At 43.2% G+C, this 18,745-nt stretch overlaps 2 protein-coding genes across 2 annotated transcripts in view; one reads left to right on the top strand and one right to left on the bottom strand.

Moving 5' to 3' along the window:
• The first annotated feature begins 215 nt into the window (after positions 1-215).
• Positions 216-1,815, top strand: LOC114668672 (glutathione peroxidase 1-like). The gene is made up of 2 exons (XM_028824544.2): positions 216-473; positions 1,229-1,815. Exons 1-2 carry the CDS (start codon positions 246-248, stop codon positions 1,577-1,579), a joined length of 579 nt encoding a protein of 192 aa, XP_028680377.2. The 5' UTR covers positions 216-245; the 3' UTR covers positions 1,580-1,815.
• A 1,329-nt stretch (positions 1,816-3,144) lies between these two features.
• Positions 3,145-18,745, bottom strand: part of usp4 (ubiquitin specific peptidase 4 (proto-oncogene)) — a 51,370-nt gene continuing 35,769 nt past the window's right edge. Inside the window, exons 17-22 of the mRNA XM_028825163.2 lie at positions 18,124-18,194; positions 17,460-17,575; positions 14,914-15,063; positions 8,443-8,546; positions 5,775-5,863; positions 3,145-5,628 (exon numbers count right to left, since the gene is read on the bottom strand). Coding sequence (XP_028680996.1) covers positions 5,506-5,628; positions 5,775-5,863; positions 8,443-8,546; positions 14,914-15,063; positions 17,460-17,575; positions 18,124-18,194 — 653 coding nt within the window. The 3' untranslated portion in view covers positions 3,145-5,505. The remainder of the gene's footprint in view (positions 5,629-5,774; positions 5,864-8,442; positions 8,547-14,913; positions 15,064-17,459; positions 17,576-18,123; positions 18,195-18,745) is intronic.

Raw genomic sequence — 18,745 nt, 5'->3', positions numbered from 1 at the left:
CAAGTAATCCAATTAGAGTAGACGGCGAAGCCACAGCCTCCGTTAACGCTGACTGACTGACGCCTTCAAAATGTTGTCAGGCACCGCCCACCTGCGCGCGTCGCGATCGTTCCAAGAGAGAACGAACCAACAAGGAGGCTCGTGAGCTGCGCCTCGGACCCGCCCCTCTGGTAGGCGGGAGAAGACGCGCAGCCTCAGTCTACATAAACAGAGGCGCGCTGCCTTCACGCATATCAAGCAGGAAAATGGCTGGAAGTGCTAAGAGTATTTACGACTTCGCTACGAAGCAGCTAATCACGGAGGAGCCGCTGCAACTGTCCCAGTTCAAGGGCAAAGTGGTGCTTCTGGAGAATGTTGCTTCTCTCTGAGGCACGACTGTGCGGGATTACACCCAGATGAACGAGCTCCAGAGCCGCTACGGCGACCAGGGCTTGGTGGTCTTGGGCTTCCCCTGCAATCAGTTTGGCCACCAGGTGAGTTCTGCCGGCTCCTTTTCCTTTCAAGAAGTTTAGCTGGCTGGCATCCTATCGAGCTTGGGCAGCGTTCACGTGTTCTGGGCATTTTCTGCTGTCTCATTTCCTTCGTGCGTTATTCTCCCTCGGGAGATGTCGCTTTGCGTCTTCTTGGCTCTCGGCGGGGCGTGACGAGAACTGCGCTCTTTTCTTTCCAAATTACCCCCACAAAGGCGTCGTTTTGTCCCCAGAACTGACCGGACCGCGTAGACGGCTGGCTGCTCTCCGGGCTTTGGGTTCGCGCGCTCGGCTTTTTCTTTTAAGCGGCGTCTTCGTCCCGTTCCGCTCTCCGCGATGGTGCCGCTTGTGTTGTCCGCTTCGTCTTTCCAAGGCTTTGACATTTTAAAGGAGGCAGCAGTTCGGATTCGGGGCCTGTGTGGGTGAAGAGTCCCGTCAGGCGCAGGAGTGCGAGAGACCCGACGTGTGGAGAAATTTTTAAAGTTTAAAAGGCGGCGGAGTCGGACCGACAGTTAGTTAGTGGTGACTTCATTAGCGAAAATAAGAAACTGAAGGCGAACCTTCTTCTTGTAAAACTCCTGCCCGCTGTATTCCAGTGAACGTTTGGAAAACTTGAGCTTTAATTTCTGGGTTGACCCCAAAACGGACGGACGGACAGGAGGCCGCAGAAACTCGGGACTTGACTGGCACGGGACTGTTTCTTAGATTCCTGTCGACTCTTCAACTTGTCCTGGCTAACTTGTTTGTTTGTTAAACAGGAGAATGGCAACAAGGAGGAGATCTTGAACTCGCTCAAGTACGTTCGTCCAGGGGGTGGCTTTGTGCCCACCTTCAGCCTGACTGAGAAGGTGGAGGTCAATGGCAAGGGTGCACACCCGCTGTTCATCTACTTGAAGGAGATGCTGCCCTTCCCAAGCGATGACCCTCAGTCCCTGATGACCGACCCCAAGTTCATTGTGTGGAGTCCCGTGTGCCGGAATGACATCTCGTGGAACTTTGAAAAGTTTCTCATCGGCCCCGATGGCGTCCCATTTAAGCGGTACAGTCGGAAGTTCCTTACCATCGACATTGAGGAAGACATAAAGAAACTGCTGAAGCTGGTAAAATAGGTGGGCAGCGGTGGGTGTAGTTGTCGTTTTTGTGGTCCATTTTATAAAGGTCAGCTGTGCCCTCTGGTGCAGAGTGCCACAGTCTTTAGTCCTATTACTATGTGAAGGTGCCCTTCGAAACTTCTGAGAATGGCGCCTGATGTCTGTAAAGGTCTAAGCCACCGTGGAGCTTTGGTCCTGTAAGGCACGCTTGTCTCTCTGTCTCTTCATGGACCAATAAAATGTTGTGCTGAGTGCCTTGGTGTTTGGTGCCCATTTGTACACACACACTGGGGAGCCAAAAACAATTATTGGGGTACTGGGGTTGCTAATAGTGTCCCACATACTATTCACTTGTGCCAATTCAAAAACGATTCTTCTAGCCTTTTTTTTTTTCCCCTCACCAAAAAGATGGCAGCCTTTGATTTGGAGTTTCAAAGAAAAGGGTGAAACGGTAAAAGCCTCCGAGCACTGGCCAGATGATGACAAAGTGTGGGTACTGAAGAGCACGGCAGCCCTGCAAGTGTTGGTGTCTCTAAATGGGCACTAAGGAGTGCCCATATGCCCTTTTTTGTCTTGCTCAGGTTCAGTTCACCTCTCGAGACCCTCTTGTATTAACAGATGAGTGGCACTAATGCCATCCAAAGGTGTCTGATAGACTAATTAGGGACGGGAAGAGGATGCCGAGTGTGAGTAACGCATTCAAACAGTAATGGCTGCTCTCCACATCCGCAATGCCTCTGCTCATGAAGAAAGGTGGTGGGCTTCAGTTTGGGTCCATCCAAGTAGAATTTTCAGTTTAGTGAGTGCTACACGAGTGGTTTGGCTGGCTGGCATTCACTCTCCCCCCCCTAAGGGTGACACCTTGGTGCCATCTTGTACTCTAAAGGGCAGAGCCATGGTGACTCGTTCTGCCCAGTTAAATAAAACCCCAGAGGAGAGCAGCTGTGTGATGGGCAGGGCGTGTCTTCACCTTGGCACTTGTGAAGGACTTCAGAACATTGCGTTGGTGACTTCAGCGTTATGGTGAGTCTTCTCACTTGGCACGTCATGGTCTCAATATTGCTCTTTGATTTTTCACTTGTTGCAAGCACAATTCTGCCTCCATCGTAACGGATGGCTTTGTCCCACGCTCTGAGCCCTCTTCCCTTATTGTGGGGTACAACTTGGGCACCCACAAGATGCCCAGACCAATCTGACCCTGGGGTCCTCAGAGATCACATGTTCACGTATCAAATCCCACTCCATCCAGCCCTGCCAACTGCCGTCTTGTAACCAATCAGCTGGGCTGCACACCACAAACACACAATAAATGAAGATTTGACGTGACCGGGCATACTAATGAACGTCACCGACTTCACGCGCCTCCTCCACTGAAATGGAACAAAGACGAGCCAAAGGTGAAGGTTCGTCATCAACGGTGTTGTCTTTTGATTAAACCTTCCAATCACAGAGCCCATCATTTGAACAGCAGCAGTCACGAGGCACAAAAACAAAGAGGCACTTGTGTGTTTTAGGATTCAGCTTCATTTTAATTGACTCAGATACTTACAAAGTACTGGCCTGCAAAAAAAACAAACGAAAAACAGCCCCGGGTTCAAAATTCTATAATACATCCACAGCAGCAGCCGTTCCCATAGCCCACCTGCTCGTCTATACAAAGGCCCACTACGCTGTACGGTACAGGTGGGCCCGGGACCATTCAGGGCCTCCTGTGACCTTGGCTCGGGTGGCACATGGGGTCTGGGAGAAGAAGAAGAATGTGCTTATACATTCAAGTTTACATTCATAAGAACTGAGCGCTTGTCAAACACTGGGCAACAACAGTCCACATGGAATAGTCTGAGGCCGTGTCCGGACGGGCAATGCCAATCACAGGACTAACCCAGGGCCCCAGAATTCTCTTGAAATGACAGTAGGCAGTAAGCCTGTAACACCCCTCAAACATCGGCAAGACCCCAAAACCCATGCCAGGCTGGAGTTTATGTAAAGCTTTCCTTTCAGGGCAGGCATCTCACGCAACGAGCCCTTCACCCACAGCCTGGCCACTGCTCCAAATCCAGAGGGTGGCAGAAGAGCCATGGCCAACACAGGACAAGTGGTAAGCCAATATGAGAGCAGCAAGCTGGGCCAGTCACTAGAAGGTGACAACGCACTCCGCAGCCGGGTGGCATAATAAATTGGCTTCGGTTTAAAACGGGCAAATTAAGGTAAGCAGAAGGGAAAAACTGAGAGAGCCTGCTGTCAGTCTCCAACGCTCAAGCACAGTAAGCACCGTGAACGGCGCGGCACCCGTGTGTTACCAGCTGGGCATCGCCCACTAACAGAGCAAACTGTCAATGAAAAGTCAAAGCAAGAACACCACGTCATGGATCATGGAGAGCGGGACTGAGTGAAGTTGAAGAAAAAACCAACTGGCAATACTGGGAGATCAGGCAGCGAACATCAGATGGTGCCATTTTTGGTATTTAAATTCAATCAAAGGCGCTGCCAGCCACTGTGATGTTCTAAAGGTCACTTGGCGGTGCTTCTGAAATCCCCTCCAAGTACAAACACTGAATGGCCACCTCGTTTCTCAGAAATTCTGAACCAGCCAATACACTTCAGTGTTTGTCACGGACATAAAATCCACGTCTGCGCAGGAAGCCACTTGGGCCAAAGCGAAAAGGAGAAGAGGCCGCTGTGATGGCTTCAACGCGCTCCGCTCAGGGGACTCGAAGGTGTAAACTGTGTGCGTTGTCCTCACTCTTTATATATCAGTAGTGGCAATGAACAATCTCACCTTACCACGGTCACACAAAAGTCACCAAAAATAAAATGTGCATCAATAGAAACAACTTGTAAAATGGAACTCTCCAAAGCCGAAAGGGTGACCCAGGACCTAAATAATTTATAAATAGCTAGGATTTCCTTTTTAATCTATTCAGTGTTTCAAGCAGTTATCTGTGAATTCACCTCTGACCCAACCAAAAAAGCATAAACCCAAACCACAACTGAATCCACTCAAGCCTCATTCTGAACTTGAACCTTTTCTTCTTGTTGCTAGAAGGCATCTGGTCTTCTGTGGTAGGAAGAAGTTAAGCAGCAGCCGCCACCTTAGCTGGGCACACCGGCATTTCGCTTTCTGCTCTCCTTCACAGTCCGCCTTTGCCACTTCCAGCCGAGCGACTGCAGACAAACAATCCTGCGTGCACACAAAAGCCTCGGGGCCGCTCGGAGCCAGCTTGTCCCCTGGGTATCCAGCGCCGTGCCCGCAGGAGGCAGACAAGCAGAGATTCACAAGGCTTCCTTGAGTACAGCTGTAGAATATGCGGTGCAGTCTCTGTGGTTAAGCAACTCGATTCCATCGCTTGATATACAAATAGTTATGTACAAGTTTGTGGAAAAAAGCACCAATCTTTGTTTTCGTTTATGGTATTTATTCCTGGGAGGCTCCTTAACAGATGTTATCTTGTCGAGCTGCAGTCCCTATTGGTTTTCCATGTAACTTAAATACGTCGAGTCTACACAGAACATCACACATTCAAGTCTAGGTGTTCTGATATCAGAAGTCCAGCCTGATCACACTAGCTAACAAGGTGCTGTTTTCAGGGAAGACCCCATCTTGAGTGGGCCTTGCACTGGTGCCACTCTGAGCCTATCCAGCTTCAAGCTGAGCACTCCTGGTTGATTCTTGCATACTAAGACAACTGATAACTAGGAGTTGGACTCGTCTTCAATTCTGTTTCCTTTGTCAGTGGCCAAGAACGGCCAGGTTTCACATGCGTCCATCTAAATGGAATACACGATTAAATATACGATTGTCACTTGTGTCATTCAACCGGCATACTCGAGTGCACCTGCATGTCCCCCTATGTCTAATTTAGCACAGAGATCTTTTGATTTGTTATGTACAGAGTGATGAATGGATGCTTGTGTGCCTTTTCGTTTCAATGTCTCCCAGCGCCTCAGTTTGTGTCCATGCTATCGTCACCCATCTCTGAAGCTCCAGCTACTGAAAATGATGAGGGAGAAACCTGAAGACCTTCCTCATCCCGTCTTTGGTAAAACAGGACATATGCTGCTTTTGTCTGGAAGGGAAAAGAAACAAGCAAGACATGAGCGCCACTCTCAGAAATGCGTCTTAGCACCGTCAGAGGGAGCACACTGCTAATAACAACGTCGACATTTCATCCTAAAAGCACCACCAGAGCGCATTACTCCCTTCGACACTCACCACAATCTGATCCTCTGAGGCAGAAGACACACTGTTGTCATCAAAGTAATACCACTTCCCATCGGCTTTGTTTTTGGCATAGGCAGTGTCTGCGGTCAAGAAGTCAAAAATGCTCTTATTAAAAAAAAACACAAGATGTGTGAATGTAGCATATGTAGTATGGAAAATAAATAAATGGAGTAAGAACAAGCTGCCAACAATCTGGCCTCCTATGGTTGTGACTCGGTGATCCTTAGAGATGTGGACTCCTGACTGGCTATCTAAGGAGAGAGGTCAGCAGAAGAGGGGCCCATGGCCGAACTTCACAACAGTTCTGAGTAAATCATGGAGACCCTCGCCCAACAGACGGATATTGGGACCCCCTGGAGCACTAAGAGGCTCGGGGTGGTTCACCAACAAGCACGCAGTGGCAACTGAATGTTCTTCATCAGGGTTAGGGTCCAAGTGTTCCTCTTCTATGAATGATTCTGTTGTAACTGATTTGACTTGAAAGTCAATGGAGCCGTGGTGACAACACTGCACTCTAATTTGGAGAGCTTTTTGGGCAAATGATTTTTATGCTTCATCCACTGAAAACAGGCCGCCATTTCACGAGCGCTGGTCACACTGATTGTGTTTCCCCCCAAACTGGGATTCATTTCATCCACTGAAGTGCAGCAGCAGAAAGGCTTGTAAGATGTCACCTTAAATGCCTTCTTCTTCTATGAATGTATGACAGCACAATACCAAGGAGATGCGGAGCATGGCAAGTACATAAAGGGCACACTAAATCTGTCTGTAGCTATTCACCTATAGACATGAGGAACTCGCCATAAAGACGACCTAAAAGAAGTTCATAATATGCACCCTAACAAGCTGAGGGGGTTTTAGTTTGCTATATCCTGCCAAATGAATACAATTTTTTATCTGTCAGCTACTCATTTTCAAAATGTTTTCTGGCACGGACGGTTAATAGAGCTGCTTCACTGTGTCCCACTGGGGTAGAAAACATCGAGAATAAGAACAGCAGCAAAAACACAACATGAAAGCTCGACACAAATCTCAATCCACCCCAATGTCAGCCGTGCACACTTCCTGTAATGTACTTCAGAGTTAAAGCGACAGAGGAGGCCTCCCTCTAACAATTGTTTCAGCTCCACTCGAAGAGTCTTCAAGTACACACACAGTCCAAGTTACGGCGCACACCAAGGTATCTTCAGCTCCTTAACTCTTTTAGGGCGGATGTTGACTTTTGTCGACAGGAGGGGTTGAAGGCGAATGTCGACAAAAGTCGACATCCAGGGATAAAGGGCGACAATCAGCTGTTAATGGCGACAAATCTCACTGTCACGTCACAGGCATTCCCTCTGTGCTTGGAGGAATGCTAGACTCGTTGACTCGGCAACTAAACCTTGCGTGTGCGTGAGTTGCGAAATGTAAACAAAGGCAAGATGGCACCGACATGTGAAAAGGCAGCGAAGCAAGTGCAGAAAAGAAAACACTTGGCAGACGTTGTTTTGCGCATTACCGCGGAGTCGGATTCTTGATTTTTCAGAATCGGACTTTATTGGCAGTGATCAGGAGATCGAGCAAGAGAGTTAGAAGCAGGCATCAGCTGATCAGACACCAGCCGATGCCGCGCGAGCGGATCTGCTGCCAGTTGAGTGCCTTCGCGCAGCCGATGCATCTACGGCAAGGTTCGCATGGGATAAATACACATACATTGATCCGTTGAGAGCCGATCTGGCTACCGGAGTTTACAAGACGGCATGGCTTGCTTTTGGACACGACAGATCACCAGCTGCTGTACTTCAGGCTGCTCTCTCCTGATGCTGCTTTTCAGCTACTGTCAGACGAGACAAACAGGTAGGCAGAGATTTTTTTTGAATCGCGGGCTGCATTTGCATCGCATTCTCGTTTTTCAAAGTGGAAACCCACAACGAAAGACGAGATGAAGCCCGCTGTGGCATTACAAATAGAGATGAGACAGAACTGGTGATATAACTTCAGGGAGCATTGGTCCAAACGTGTTTTGTCCCCTGGTGGCTTAGGTACGTGCTGCTGCAAAGTTTTATTCACTTCTGTAATAAACAGAAGCAAATCCCATGGGGTGAGCCAGGCTATAATGCCATACATAAAGTTCATAAAGTTTCAGAAGATGAAAAGAGGTGACAATACGGTTTTCATGCAGGCAGAAAACTTGGTGGCAGTGGCATGGCACGATGGCAAATGGGTGACTTGTCTCTCTACAGTACACACTAACAATATATGTTAGAAAGTGCAGCAACAGACAATTGAAAAATAGGCACCAAAGCAACACGTATTGTAAGGAGTGCAATGTGGCAATGACTGAAATTGGCTGCTTTGAGCGAGATCAGACTTTGCTGTGTAAAATGTATGTGATATGTATGTGAAATCATAGAGAATTCAGGCTCATACAACATGCAAGACAGTAACATTTGTCAAAAGTAAATATTTTTTGTTGATTTGATATGTTAAACAATTGCTTTGTGTTCTTTTTTAAAAAATGTTAGTTTTTGGAAAAATATTCAGCCCTGGGAGAAAAGAAACAAAAAAAAAATTAGCCCTAAAAGAGTTAATGTTGTGTCACTGTACAGGATAGCTAAAGGCTACTGCAACGTTTAAGCTTCTGCACAAACTGGTAAAATAATTCAAATGGTATACTCACAATGACCCCCACCCATTCCTCCATAATGGTTGGACACAGCGATGAGGTCATAAATGTATGGCCCTGCTTTTGGATCGCAGACAAACTCTGACATGTTCAGTTCCCTGAAATAAACCAGGAGAATTAGGGTTAGTGACTCAGGAGTGACGAGAACAACACTTACAACATCACAGCTTCTACCTGGAAACAGATGAAACAATGAGAATTTAAGAAATGTTGGAGAGAAAGCAGTGAAGAAAACAGAAAACCTTGACACTTCAGGACTATTAGTTATCAGTGCAAATGTAGCAAGACGTAAACCAAAGGTTCTTAGGCTGGCAAAAAGGCAATGGGGCTGCCTGCCAGCTCAGAGTAGCCACTCGGGAACACACAGACTTCCATCCTGAAAACACAACGACATTTACTTCCATGGAGTAACACTCTATTGGGCAATGATTTCAAAATATGCTTTTTTGTGGACAAAAGTGAAAAACAGCTGTCATAAGAAAACAAACAATTGAGCAACTGGCCTGTCGGGGCACTCGCTCAGACGGTCATCTCCAATTCCAGACTGTTCCAACTCTGTTTTAGCACGTTAAACAAACACTTCAGCACAAGCACATTCCAAAAACTGCCATAAAGTAAGAGCCCATTAAGGTGACAAATATGGAAGCTTCATGTTCACTCCATCGTGGCCCAAAAAGCTTGCTTTATGAGACCAAACACAGTAACCCAGGAGAACAGTCCAGTCAAAGCGACATTCAGATTGCCATAGGTGAAGCCAACTGCGAAACATGGCCACATATTGACAAGCCAGATAAAGCACACACAATGAAGCAAGAGCATCTATATGGCACTGAGCTAGCCACACAAGTGCAGAAATACAATACAAAAGGCACAAGGCCCATTCCTGTGAGTCCAGAGCCTCAGCACGGCTCAAAATGCTGTAAAGCGTCACATGAAGCGTCACATGGTGACAGAAGCAAACACAACATATCTTGGAATCATTCTTCAACAATCTTCTAGCATTTCTAAATGTATTGTGTAGGCAAAATTCTTTTTCTGAATTGAAATGGAGCCGAGTCCAGCTCCTGTTAATAGGATAAAAAAAAAAAAAAAATATTTCGCATTATGGTCACTTCCTAATTTCTTAACATAAAGGTAAGTGCTGACCTTTCTCTGCAACACAACCTGCTACCCAGACAATGGAGGAGTAAAGCCTGTGGCACTGGCAACTCTAGGGTGATATGAAGGGTGACATTTGCAGGCTAACAACAGTATGACTGACATTAATATAGATATAGATAGATATATAAATAAAAAAAAAAGATCCATCACTTCTTTTGGCTTTGCAGCTGCTGTGGTTTAAAGTGAAAGCCAAGGCTCCTGGGGCAAAGAAAACAAAAATGTCCACCAGCAGATAAGTGCTCAGAGCAACCAGTGAATGTCACCTGAAAGGTGGTGAGGAAAGACACGAGGGAGCACGGCAGTACATGGGGGTCCCACAGAGGAGCAGTAAGTGTCAATGGTGGGTGGTACGCAGTGACGGACGCCTACAGCTGCAGAAGCCAATGATCGGATATTCATTTAAGGCAACAGTAAAACCCACAATCATCACTACAAACTGGTCAAGCTAAGAATACTCCAGTGAACTGTTTCATCTGCACATTCAGCAATTAGGCAAAAATATTAAGTGGGAGGACTGTACACAATGCAATCCAAGTTTATTTAAATGGATATATTTAGCAGCCATTTTTATCTAGTAATTTAAAAACTGCAAGTGCACAGTAAAATTGTTTCGCTGCTGGCATCACTAAGTCCAATTCAATACTCTTTGCAAATTGCTTTTATGTTAACAACTGATCCTACAATATAAGCAATGGCCCCTGAAGTGACCCCATCAAAGTTTTGAACCTCTGATATCTTTAGGTTTACGACCTACATATTAATACGTCTTTACTGCCCAAGATGACACTGGGATCCTCAAGATTTTACTTTCCCCTTGGACACATCTCAGCGATGCTTTCATCCTCTCAAATGTCACACCATAAACTATCTGCAGAAATTCCTTAGGTCTCAAAAGGCTAAGAACTCCTTATTACTTTCTCTATATATGCCATTCATGGGCATGTACAGGGGCAAAGTTAACCTTTCAACAGACCCGAACACTTCATGAATCCCAGAATGTGACTAAGTGACCGGACTCTTTTCTGTGTGTCTGGACCGAGTCTGTGGATTAGACAACACAAACTAATCAATCACTTTGGCACATTCAGCAGCACTGTCAAATGCTAGGAGCTTTTTGATTCAAAGCAACATTCCATCAGTAGCAGTATTGTTGACACCCATTTGTGCCCTCTACTCATCACAACTGGCAGTGGCAAACTTAAAACACACCCTGAAGTCATGTGCAGTGGACAATTCACTACTGATGGGCCCAGCGTCAGGTATTCTGCTGGATTCACTGTCACTGAGCAGCACCATGATGCAGTGCTGTGCGTCTCCACTAGGGGTGTTGGGAGCTGGATTGAATTTAACACACACACACACACACACACACACACTCAGGTTATGTGTTGTTTTTTTGCTTCATCATTTTGTTTGATGTTATCTCATTATTATAGTCATAATTAGTTTATAGCATATCTCTGTTTAAAAGAACCAATTTAACTAAACTGAAAAGCATTTGGAGAAAAAGTGTGTTGTGTTTCAGGAGTAGAGAATTTCAGCTCAGATAGAAAGGGGAAATTCACAATACACCACAGTACATACAAAACTGCAGTATAATTGGACAAAAAAAACAAACAAAGGGTTTACTCTTCAACACAAACCATTTTTGTTAGAATAATGTGCAGGTTAACAAGTAAATAGTCCAATAAAAAATAAATAAATAAATCTAGAAAACCAATGGAATACCAGTATAGCGTTCACAGGGATCAGGTTAAGTCGCACTGAAACCCAGAACATGGCTCAGCTACTCCCAAACAAGCAGCAATGTAGGCATCACAAAACTGGGTCTGAGCAAACACGGCATCGTGACTCTCGTGAGACGTTGCTGTCAGGTGGTGCATTTCCATTCATTTCTGGAGCAGATAAGGCAGAAGGTCCTAAGCAGGACCACTGACTGCCTCCACAGAAGATCATAGACATGTCGGTCATGATTCAATACATTTTTTCGTCAGTATTTTTGCCAGACAACATGCATGTCTTACTCGTTTTCTGTTTTAAAGTCAAGCTTGTATTTAATGTACCACAGCTGCATCTGTTTTTTCCTGCCAGTGCCACCAATTTGGGATTTGATGCCATGAAATGGAAAGTTGCTGCGAGAGAAGTGGCATTGATTGTCACAACGTCATTGATGTGATGCTTTATAAGCCGGCACTGCCTGATTAGCCAAGATTGTGGATATAACCTTCTGCCTGTAAATTTGACTAGGGACTTAGTGCTTTGTTCCTTCGAATGAGCTATTTACAAATTGGCTTTGGCCATGCAGTCATTCTTCCATCTATTGGCAGAACATCGCCCTTCACAAGGACACAAAAATGTAAGTACATGTAAATTACCAGATCACTTTCTACAGTCCAATATTAAGTAATGCACTGTACTATTTTGGGCGGCACAGTGGCGCAGTGGTAGCGCTGCTGCCTCGCAGTTAGGAGACCTGGGTTCGCTTCCCGGGTCCACCCTGCGTGGAGTTTGCATGTTCTCCCCGTGTCTGCGTGGGTTTCCTCCCACAGTCCAAAGACATGCAGGTGAGGTGGATTGGTGATTCTAAATTGGCCCTAGTGTGTGCTTGGTGTGTGGGTGTGTTTGTGTGTGTCCTGCGGTGGGTTGGCACCCTGCCCAGGATTGGTTCCCTGCCTTGTGCCCTGTGTTGGCTGGGATTGGCTCCGGCAGACCCCCGTGACCCTGTGTTCGGATTCAGCGGGTTGGAAAATGGATGGACTGTACTATTTTATAAAAGTGCTAAATAAGCAAACTGAGTCTGGTGATAATAAGCTAGTGAGAAAACTTGGCCTACAGTTAAGTCTAAAGAACAGTCGATCAAAAAAGTAACTTTCATAAATATTATTGCCTTGGGCACAAGAAAAATGACCAGGCCACAACACTTAATTATTAACACATCCAACTGGACAGTTAAATAAATGAAATTTGATGCGTTATTTAGAAAAGGGCAAAGTCCATCATATACCAACAGGGCACATTAAGAGGACTTTGGCCACCTTGGATCTATTTACTCCTTTGGCGTAATAAAATTTATTGGCCTGTAGTAGTGATACTACACTACAATAGTAACACTTTTACATTCTTATGTTTTATCATTGTAATACTATTTGTACTCTAAACACATGCGACTGAAATCCAACACTGTTCATTTTTCATTGTATTATTTATTAGACTCTTCGATACACAAACTAAAGAAGTCCTCACCTCAAAAGCCAAGTGAGACCATCAGAGAGCGACAGTGAAGGCACTCTTGTTGTTGAGAATGCTACTGCCTAGTGCTGGATTTAAACACAGAACCTTTAGGTTAGAGTCCTTGTGACTAAACAGATTTAAGAACCATATTAATGAAGTTATAAAGAGAGGAGATACAGCCTAAGACACACAATAAAGGGGCAGTGATATAACAATCCAAAATGTACCAAGACAAATTAAAAGTGGTGAAAATAGAAAACAAACTTTTACAGTTGCTCAAATTGTTCTTCTTCACTGCATGTCAAAGTGCCAACCAACCAAACGAAATGAAGACTACTGCAAATCATGAAGAAACTGCCAGCTTTGTTAAAGCTGAAAACAGAGGTGTTCATTTGCCAGTGTGGACAGATTGTGCGTCACCAAGATAAAGTAATGGTAATACCGCCATGTAGCTGATATGTAGCTGATACAGATGAGTGGTCTGTAACCTGGGTGGGACATTGAAAGACAAAATAAACAAAAAATACAGCAATCCATTTTAATTAAGCAAAACTTTATGGACTACAGATTTCTTCAAGACTCTTATGACTGGCATTAGACTACTTCACATGAGCATTGACAATCACATACTCTTTAATAAAGAGTCAGACAGTAATAAATCCATGGCTTGCAACTGAGTTACCCAAAATTCCTCGTGTGAGGAACATGGTGTGGATCACAGGCACGGCTATGAAATCCTTTACGGACACCGTGGCTTTTCAACACCTTAAGCACAGATGGAGAAAACGCTAAAAATGATCTGAACACAGACAATGAATAAATCTTTAAATATTCCTGGCTGTACTTCCTTTCTGAACAAACTTTGCAGGAAGCTGATGCTGGGAACTTCTGACATGGGTAAGGAAGTCGGGTCCCTGGAGATGTAAGCAGAAGCAGTGAAGTATTACGTCATTGTGCCAGCAGCAGATGTACGAGCCAGCATCCATTGCTATGAGTGGTAGAAGTATCAGTTAGGGGGAACATAAACAAAACCTAGAGCGATTTACTCATGCTTTAGATTTATTTTTATTTCTGCTTTGAATGACAGCAAGCTCAGCAGTTAAAAGATTTAATCAAACTGCAGTCAAACCATTAAAGAATTGTGTAAACAGTTTTCCTGTAGGTGTTTTTCCTACTGGGCGCAAAACAGTAACAAGCCCTGGACAGACTGCCAGTCTATCACACACACACACACACACACACACACACAGTCACTCGTCCCCTGACACTCAGATGGATCCAATTCAGAATCCTTATTAACAAAACATCCATACTTAAAAGATTTAGGAGGAACTTCACTTTAACAAGTGCTAATGGAAAGAAAAACAATTCTAATTAACCAACAGGTTTCCTGATCCAAACTGTACACACAATGGACTACTCAAAGAACCAACGTGTTAAACAGTTTTATAAGTAACCCCTCTGTCAACTGTATGATTTAACATATAAATAAGTACACAAGCAACAATTCTCTAATGACAGGAGTAAACAGGACAAATGCCCAGATTCTGGCCAGATTCCGATGACAATGGCAAAAGGAGTCCCAATGTCCGGCAGGACAGAAATTCTGCCATGTGAGTTTCGTAGCAATTACTTTTAACCTCCACAATTCACTCACAAGCCAGTTACAGTCAAGCTGATTTCAAATAATAAATATATAATGTCCAGTATTTAAGACACCAAATTTTGCATTTTTTTTTTTTTTTAATAAGCAATGCAGCTTGACAGCACACGTTAAAGACAAATAGCCGATAACAGAGAGACAACCCTGGCAGCAAATTAAGCCTCTTTTTTATCTTTTCAACGTTTTCACTACAAAGCACCAGTACCACTAAAGCAAACTACCATAGCAAGATGGGCTTGACGTTGTTTGCTTTGACGTCATTTTTTTTTTTTTTTTGAGAGTCTGTGAGATTGCAGGCTTGGAAAGACCAATCATGAGTCCAAAACTGTTAATGTGCTCAGGTAATTGAAGACAGACTAGATGACAAAACAAACTGATGAAATCAATTTTATACGTTGTGGTGATTTTACCTGATAGGGAAATCAACAACTGTATCCAGCTTGTCTCTCCAGCAGCGGTTGTATGAGAAGCGTTTCAGATGAACTACTAAAATTCGTGGAAGAGACCAAAGATCAAACTTCTTAGTGGCCTGCTGGTGCTTTTTGCAGTTAGGACAATACCTGAAAATGAGAAAGTATTAAGAGCATATGTAATAAATGCAGGTACAATACGCAGGAAGGTTTATTTAGTGGCCAGTTTTGATAAAGCTTGTGTACCAGTTACATTTCCTTGATCTCAGCTGATCCCTTAAATAATATAAAGGAACAAAGTCCGGTGGAGGTACCAAGCTATTGGGGTTTCACACATGCCTAGTGGGGTTTTTGACCACAGCAGATGCGCAAATAAGTGACCTTTGCACAGATTGAATTTCTGGGGTCTGGAAGAACAGCATTCCATATTATAACAGTAGAAACTATAAGAAGCAATTGTGCTGTGGCCACCTTAAGATTTTTCATAACAGGCCAGGTAAGGAGCACAGAGCTAATACAGTATGAGAGGAGGATGCAAGACTAATGTTCCAAATCACTTGTCCACTCTCTTAATGTTCAACTACTGTGAGACGCTGTCTAAACTCTAAAGAAAAAGAAATTAACAGTATTTAAGAATTCGGTTATTGAGGAATTGATTATTTGTGAATCTGAAAAGGTATTTAAAAATCCAATATCCAGCAATCAACAAATTAAACAAATATTAAACAACAGCATGTAGGCTTTTTTTAGGAAGTTAAGTTACATAATGGCTCTACCTCTGGCTGATAAATGTCAGAAATTTGCTTTCAAAAACAGAGTGGCAAGTATCATGTTACTAGCAATTAAAGACAGACATGTTTTAATAGTAACCGCATCCCACTTTATTGAATTAAGAAATAAATTACGTTTACAAGTTAAGGGAGTTGTGTCAAATATTTTTAATACAAAATACAGCAGGCCTGTACATTGCAAGTACTTTCACTGCATGGATAAAAAGTTAGCTTGTGTGATTCTGCAAGTTCAAGGAGTGGTCTTATGTTTAACATGGCAGAGAGATTTTTAATTAGAGCAGTTTATGTTGCTTTTATATTTACAAATAGGTTTACTGCTTGACTTTAAGTTGTACACAAATCCTTTGTAAAAGAAATCTCTCCCAAATTTTCAAGATACATTAGGAGATCTCTTGAATAGATGCAAAGTAAAACGGATCTAATAATCCAAACAGTTTGGTCTTTTCCATAACTGAACTGCATATCAATCAGAGTTATATTACTGCGATTACAAAATGACTGGACATTCCAAATTCTGATTACCTCAGACGAGTATCTACACGACTTCACATGTCAAATCTACAAGCAGTTGTTTTCAGTACACGGCTAATAAATAGAAATTAAACTTGTTTGTGTTATTTTTTCATGACCTCGATTATCTGTCACCCGATTAACCATCAGGGCAAAAAACAAAAACAACAACATTTTGCACACCAGCGTCTCGCTATTCCTACTGCCGTACAACACGCTGGGAGCTCTGCACATTGGAACAGCTCTCCCTTCTGCTAGCGTGTAGTGTTCTTCAGCCCCACGTCATGCTGCATTTTGAAATCACAGATTCAGTTACATACAGTACCTTCAGCTTTAACAATGTTTCGTCGCTTTCTCTTTTGTTATAATTAAACATCTATACATTGGTATGGCTGATAAACATAAGCGTGTGGTGTTGGAATTGTCACAAAAAATTGCGATTATTAAACGTTTATGAAACGGCAAAAGAGCTTCAAGTATTGATTGAATTTATGGAGTAGGAAGAACAGTGATGCCGACAAAATTGAAAATCGTGTCGAAAATGGAAACCACTGACAGTAATGTTATTCTGTATTAACGTTAATGTTCTGCATTGCAGTTTTCTTTTTAAATTCTGTTATATTACGTTTTGTTAATATACTGTGGCATGCAGGCAGCTAGAGATACACAGCGCAGGAGCAGGAAGGGCGGAATGCTGTGTAAGTGATAGGATTGGGTTAAGGGCTCCTGTCCTGGAAGGGGCAGACAGGCCTCAGAGGAGATGAGTGACAGGAAAAGTTAGGAGAAAAAGGAAGGTGCGGTGGTGTTGAGTAGAGACTTGGGAGTGTGTGCGGTACACAAAAACACAGAATGTGAGTGGCAGGAGAGAATTATTAATAGGGAAAGCTTTCTTTTATTGTTTTAGAGGTGTGCTGTGTAACCCAGATGATGGAGTATAAGATATGGCACCGTTTGTTACGGAATGAAGACTCCCAAGTAAAACGTAGAAAACTCCACGAGTTGTATTTGCTTATTACGCTGGTCATTACAATATTATATAAATGAATTTTGTTAAAACTATATCATATTTTGTTAATATTTTTTTTTGTAACTATAAATACGACTATTCGCTAAACTAATCTACTGTATATCATTACTGTATATCATTTGAAAAGCAGCTGTTCTCTCATCTGTCACAGCCTCAGTCCTGACCCGACGGATAGATAGATAGATAATCGAGGTTTTACTTTTTAAATTCCAACTTACCATGGATCATGCTCTCCCAGTGTCTCCATGGTTGTGAACAACTCTATGCAATCTCTTAGAGCTACTGTGGCCTTCTTTTTTTGATTCTGTAACATGCTTTCATGCTTCTCGTATGCCTACATGGAGCACAACATAAAACCAGTAAGCCTAATACAAAGAACACTACAAACAAAGCATACAGCAAACTGAATAGAAACATAACATTTATGGACACTAGATATAGTGGATCTACAGTGCCAAAAAATGATTTACCCCCTTTAAAGATTTTACATTATAATGCAACTTTGAATCACAGCACATTTAATTTGGCTTTTAAACACTGACGACTAGAAAAAGACTCACTGATGTCAAAGTGAAAACAGAAAAGAGATCTAAATAAATTATAAATAGATGTATCTACAAAACAGTAAGACACCACAAAACACAGCAGTCACACAATCTGTAAGGACATATTTGATCAACCACGACCAGGACTATCAGATTTCATTAAAACGCTTACCTGTATTAACTTCACTTCACACTAACAGTCCTGGGAAGTTCTTATCTATTTGGTTGCCAGGTGTTCTCCTCATGTTGCATGCTTGTACTGAAACTTTCTTTGAGTCAATGTCATAAACCCAAAATCAATAAAGTTAATGATCTCCACATTAAAGTATTTACTTACTTCTGCTTCGTGGTCATCATAACACAACCGTTTAGTCTCAGAATCCCAATCAATTGCAACTGTGGAATGTGCTGTTGAGCGACAAAGAAGTCAATTTACAAAAGTATACAAACAAACAACAAAATCCATAAGTATGGCTACACACAGTGTGAAACAGTGGGCACTCCTCCATTATCAATGTGACGTTGCAGTTAATGATAAGTCAAGAAACACAGCAATTAGACAATTCTCAGTTGAGACTTCTGCCAGTAGTCACTTCTTAATTCTGAAGTGCAGGGATTTTCATATGTAAACAATTATTTCCTTCTGAAGAAAACATAGAGCATAACTTGCAACATACTGTGCAAGAGAGAATGTGGACAGCAATTAAATGCTCCCTTCCAGAGCCTGACTGACTGTAGCAGTAAAACAGCAGAAGAAAACAAATGGCATCGCTTTACAGAGAGTCAGCTGAGAATTGTGGTTGAGGCAGAAACCTTGGCAAAAATTTAGGATGGTATCTGGATGAGATATGGAGACAGCTTAGCTATTAGCTAAACAAACAAGCCTGATGGATTGAATAGTCTCCTTTCATTTGTCAAATAGTTTATGTTCTTATGATTCATACTTTACGAAGCAGGTT

Source organism: Erpetoichthys calabaricus, chromosome 18 (assembly GCF_900747795.2).
Source record: "Erpetoichthys calabaricus chromosome 18, fErpCal1.3, whole genome shotgun sequence".
Classification (NCBI taxonomy): Eukaryota; Metazoa; Chordata; class Cladistia; order Polypteriformes; family Polypteridae; genus Erpetoichthys; species Erpetoichthys calabaricus.
This window is presented reverse-complemented; position numbering and strand designations above follow the sequence as displayed.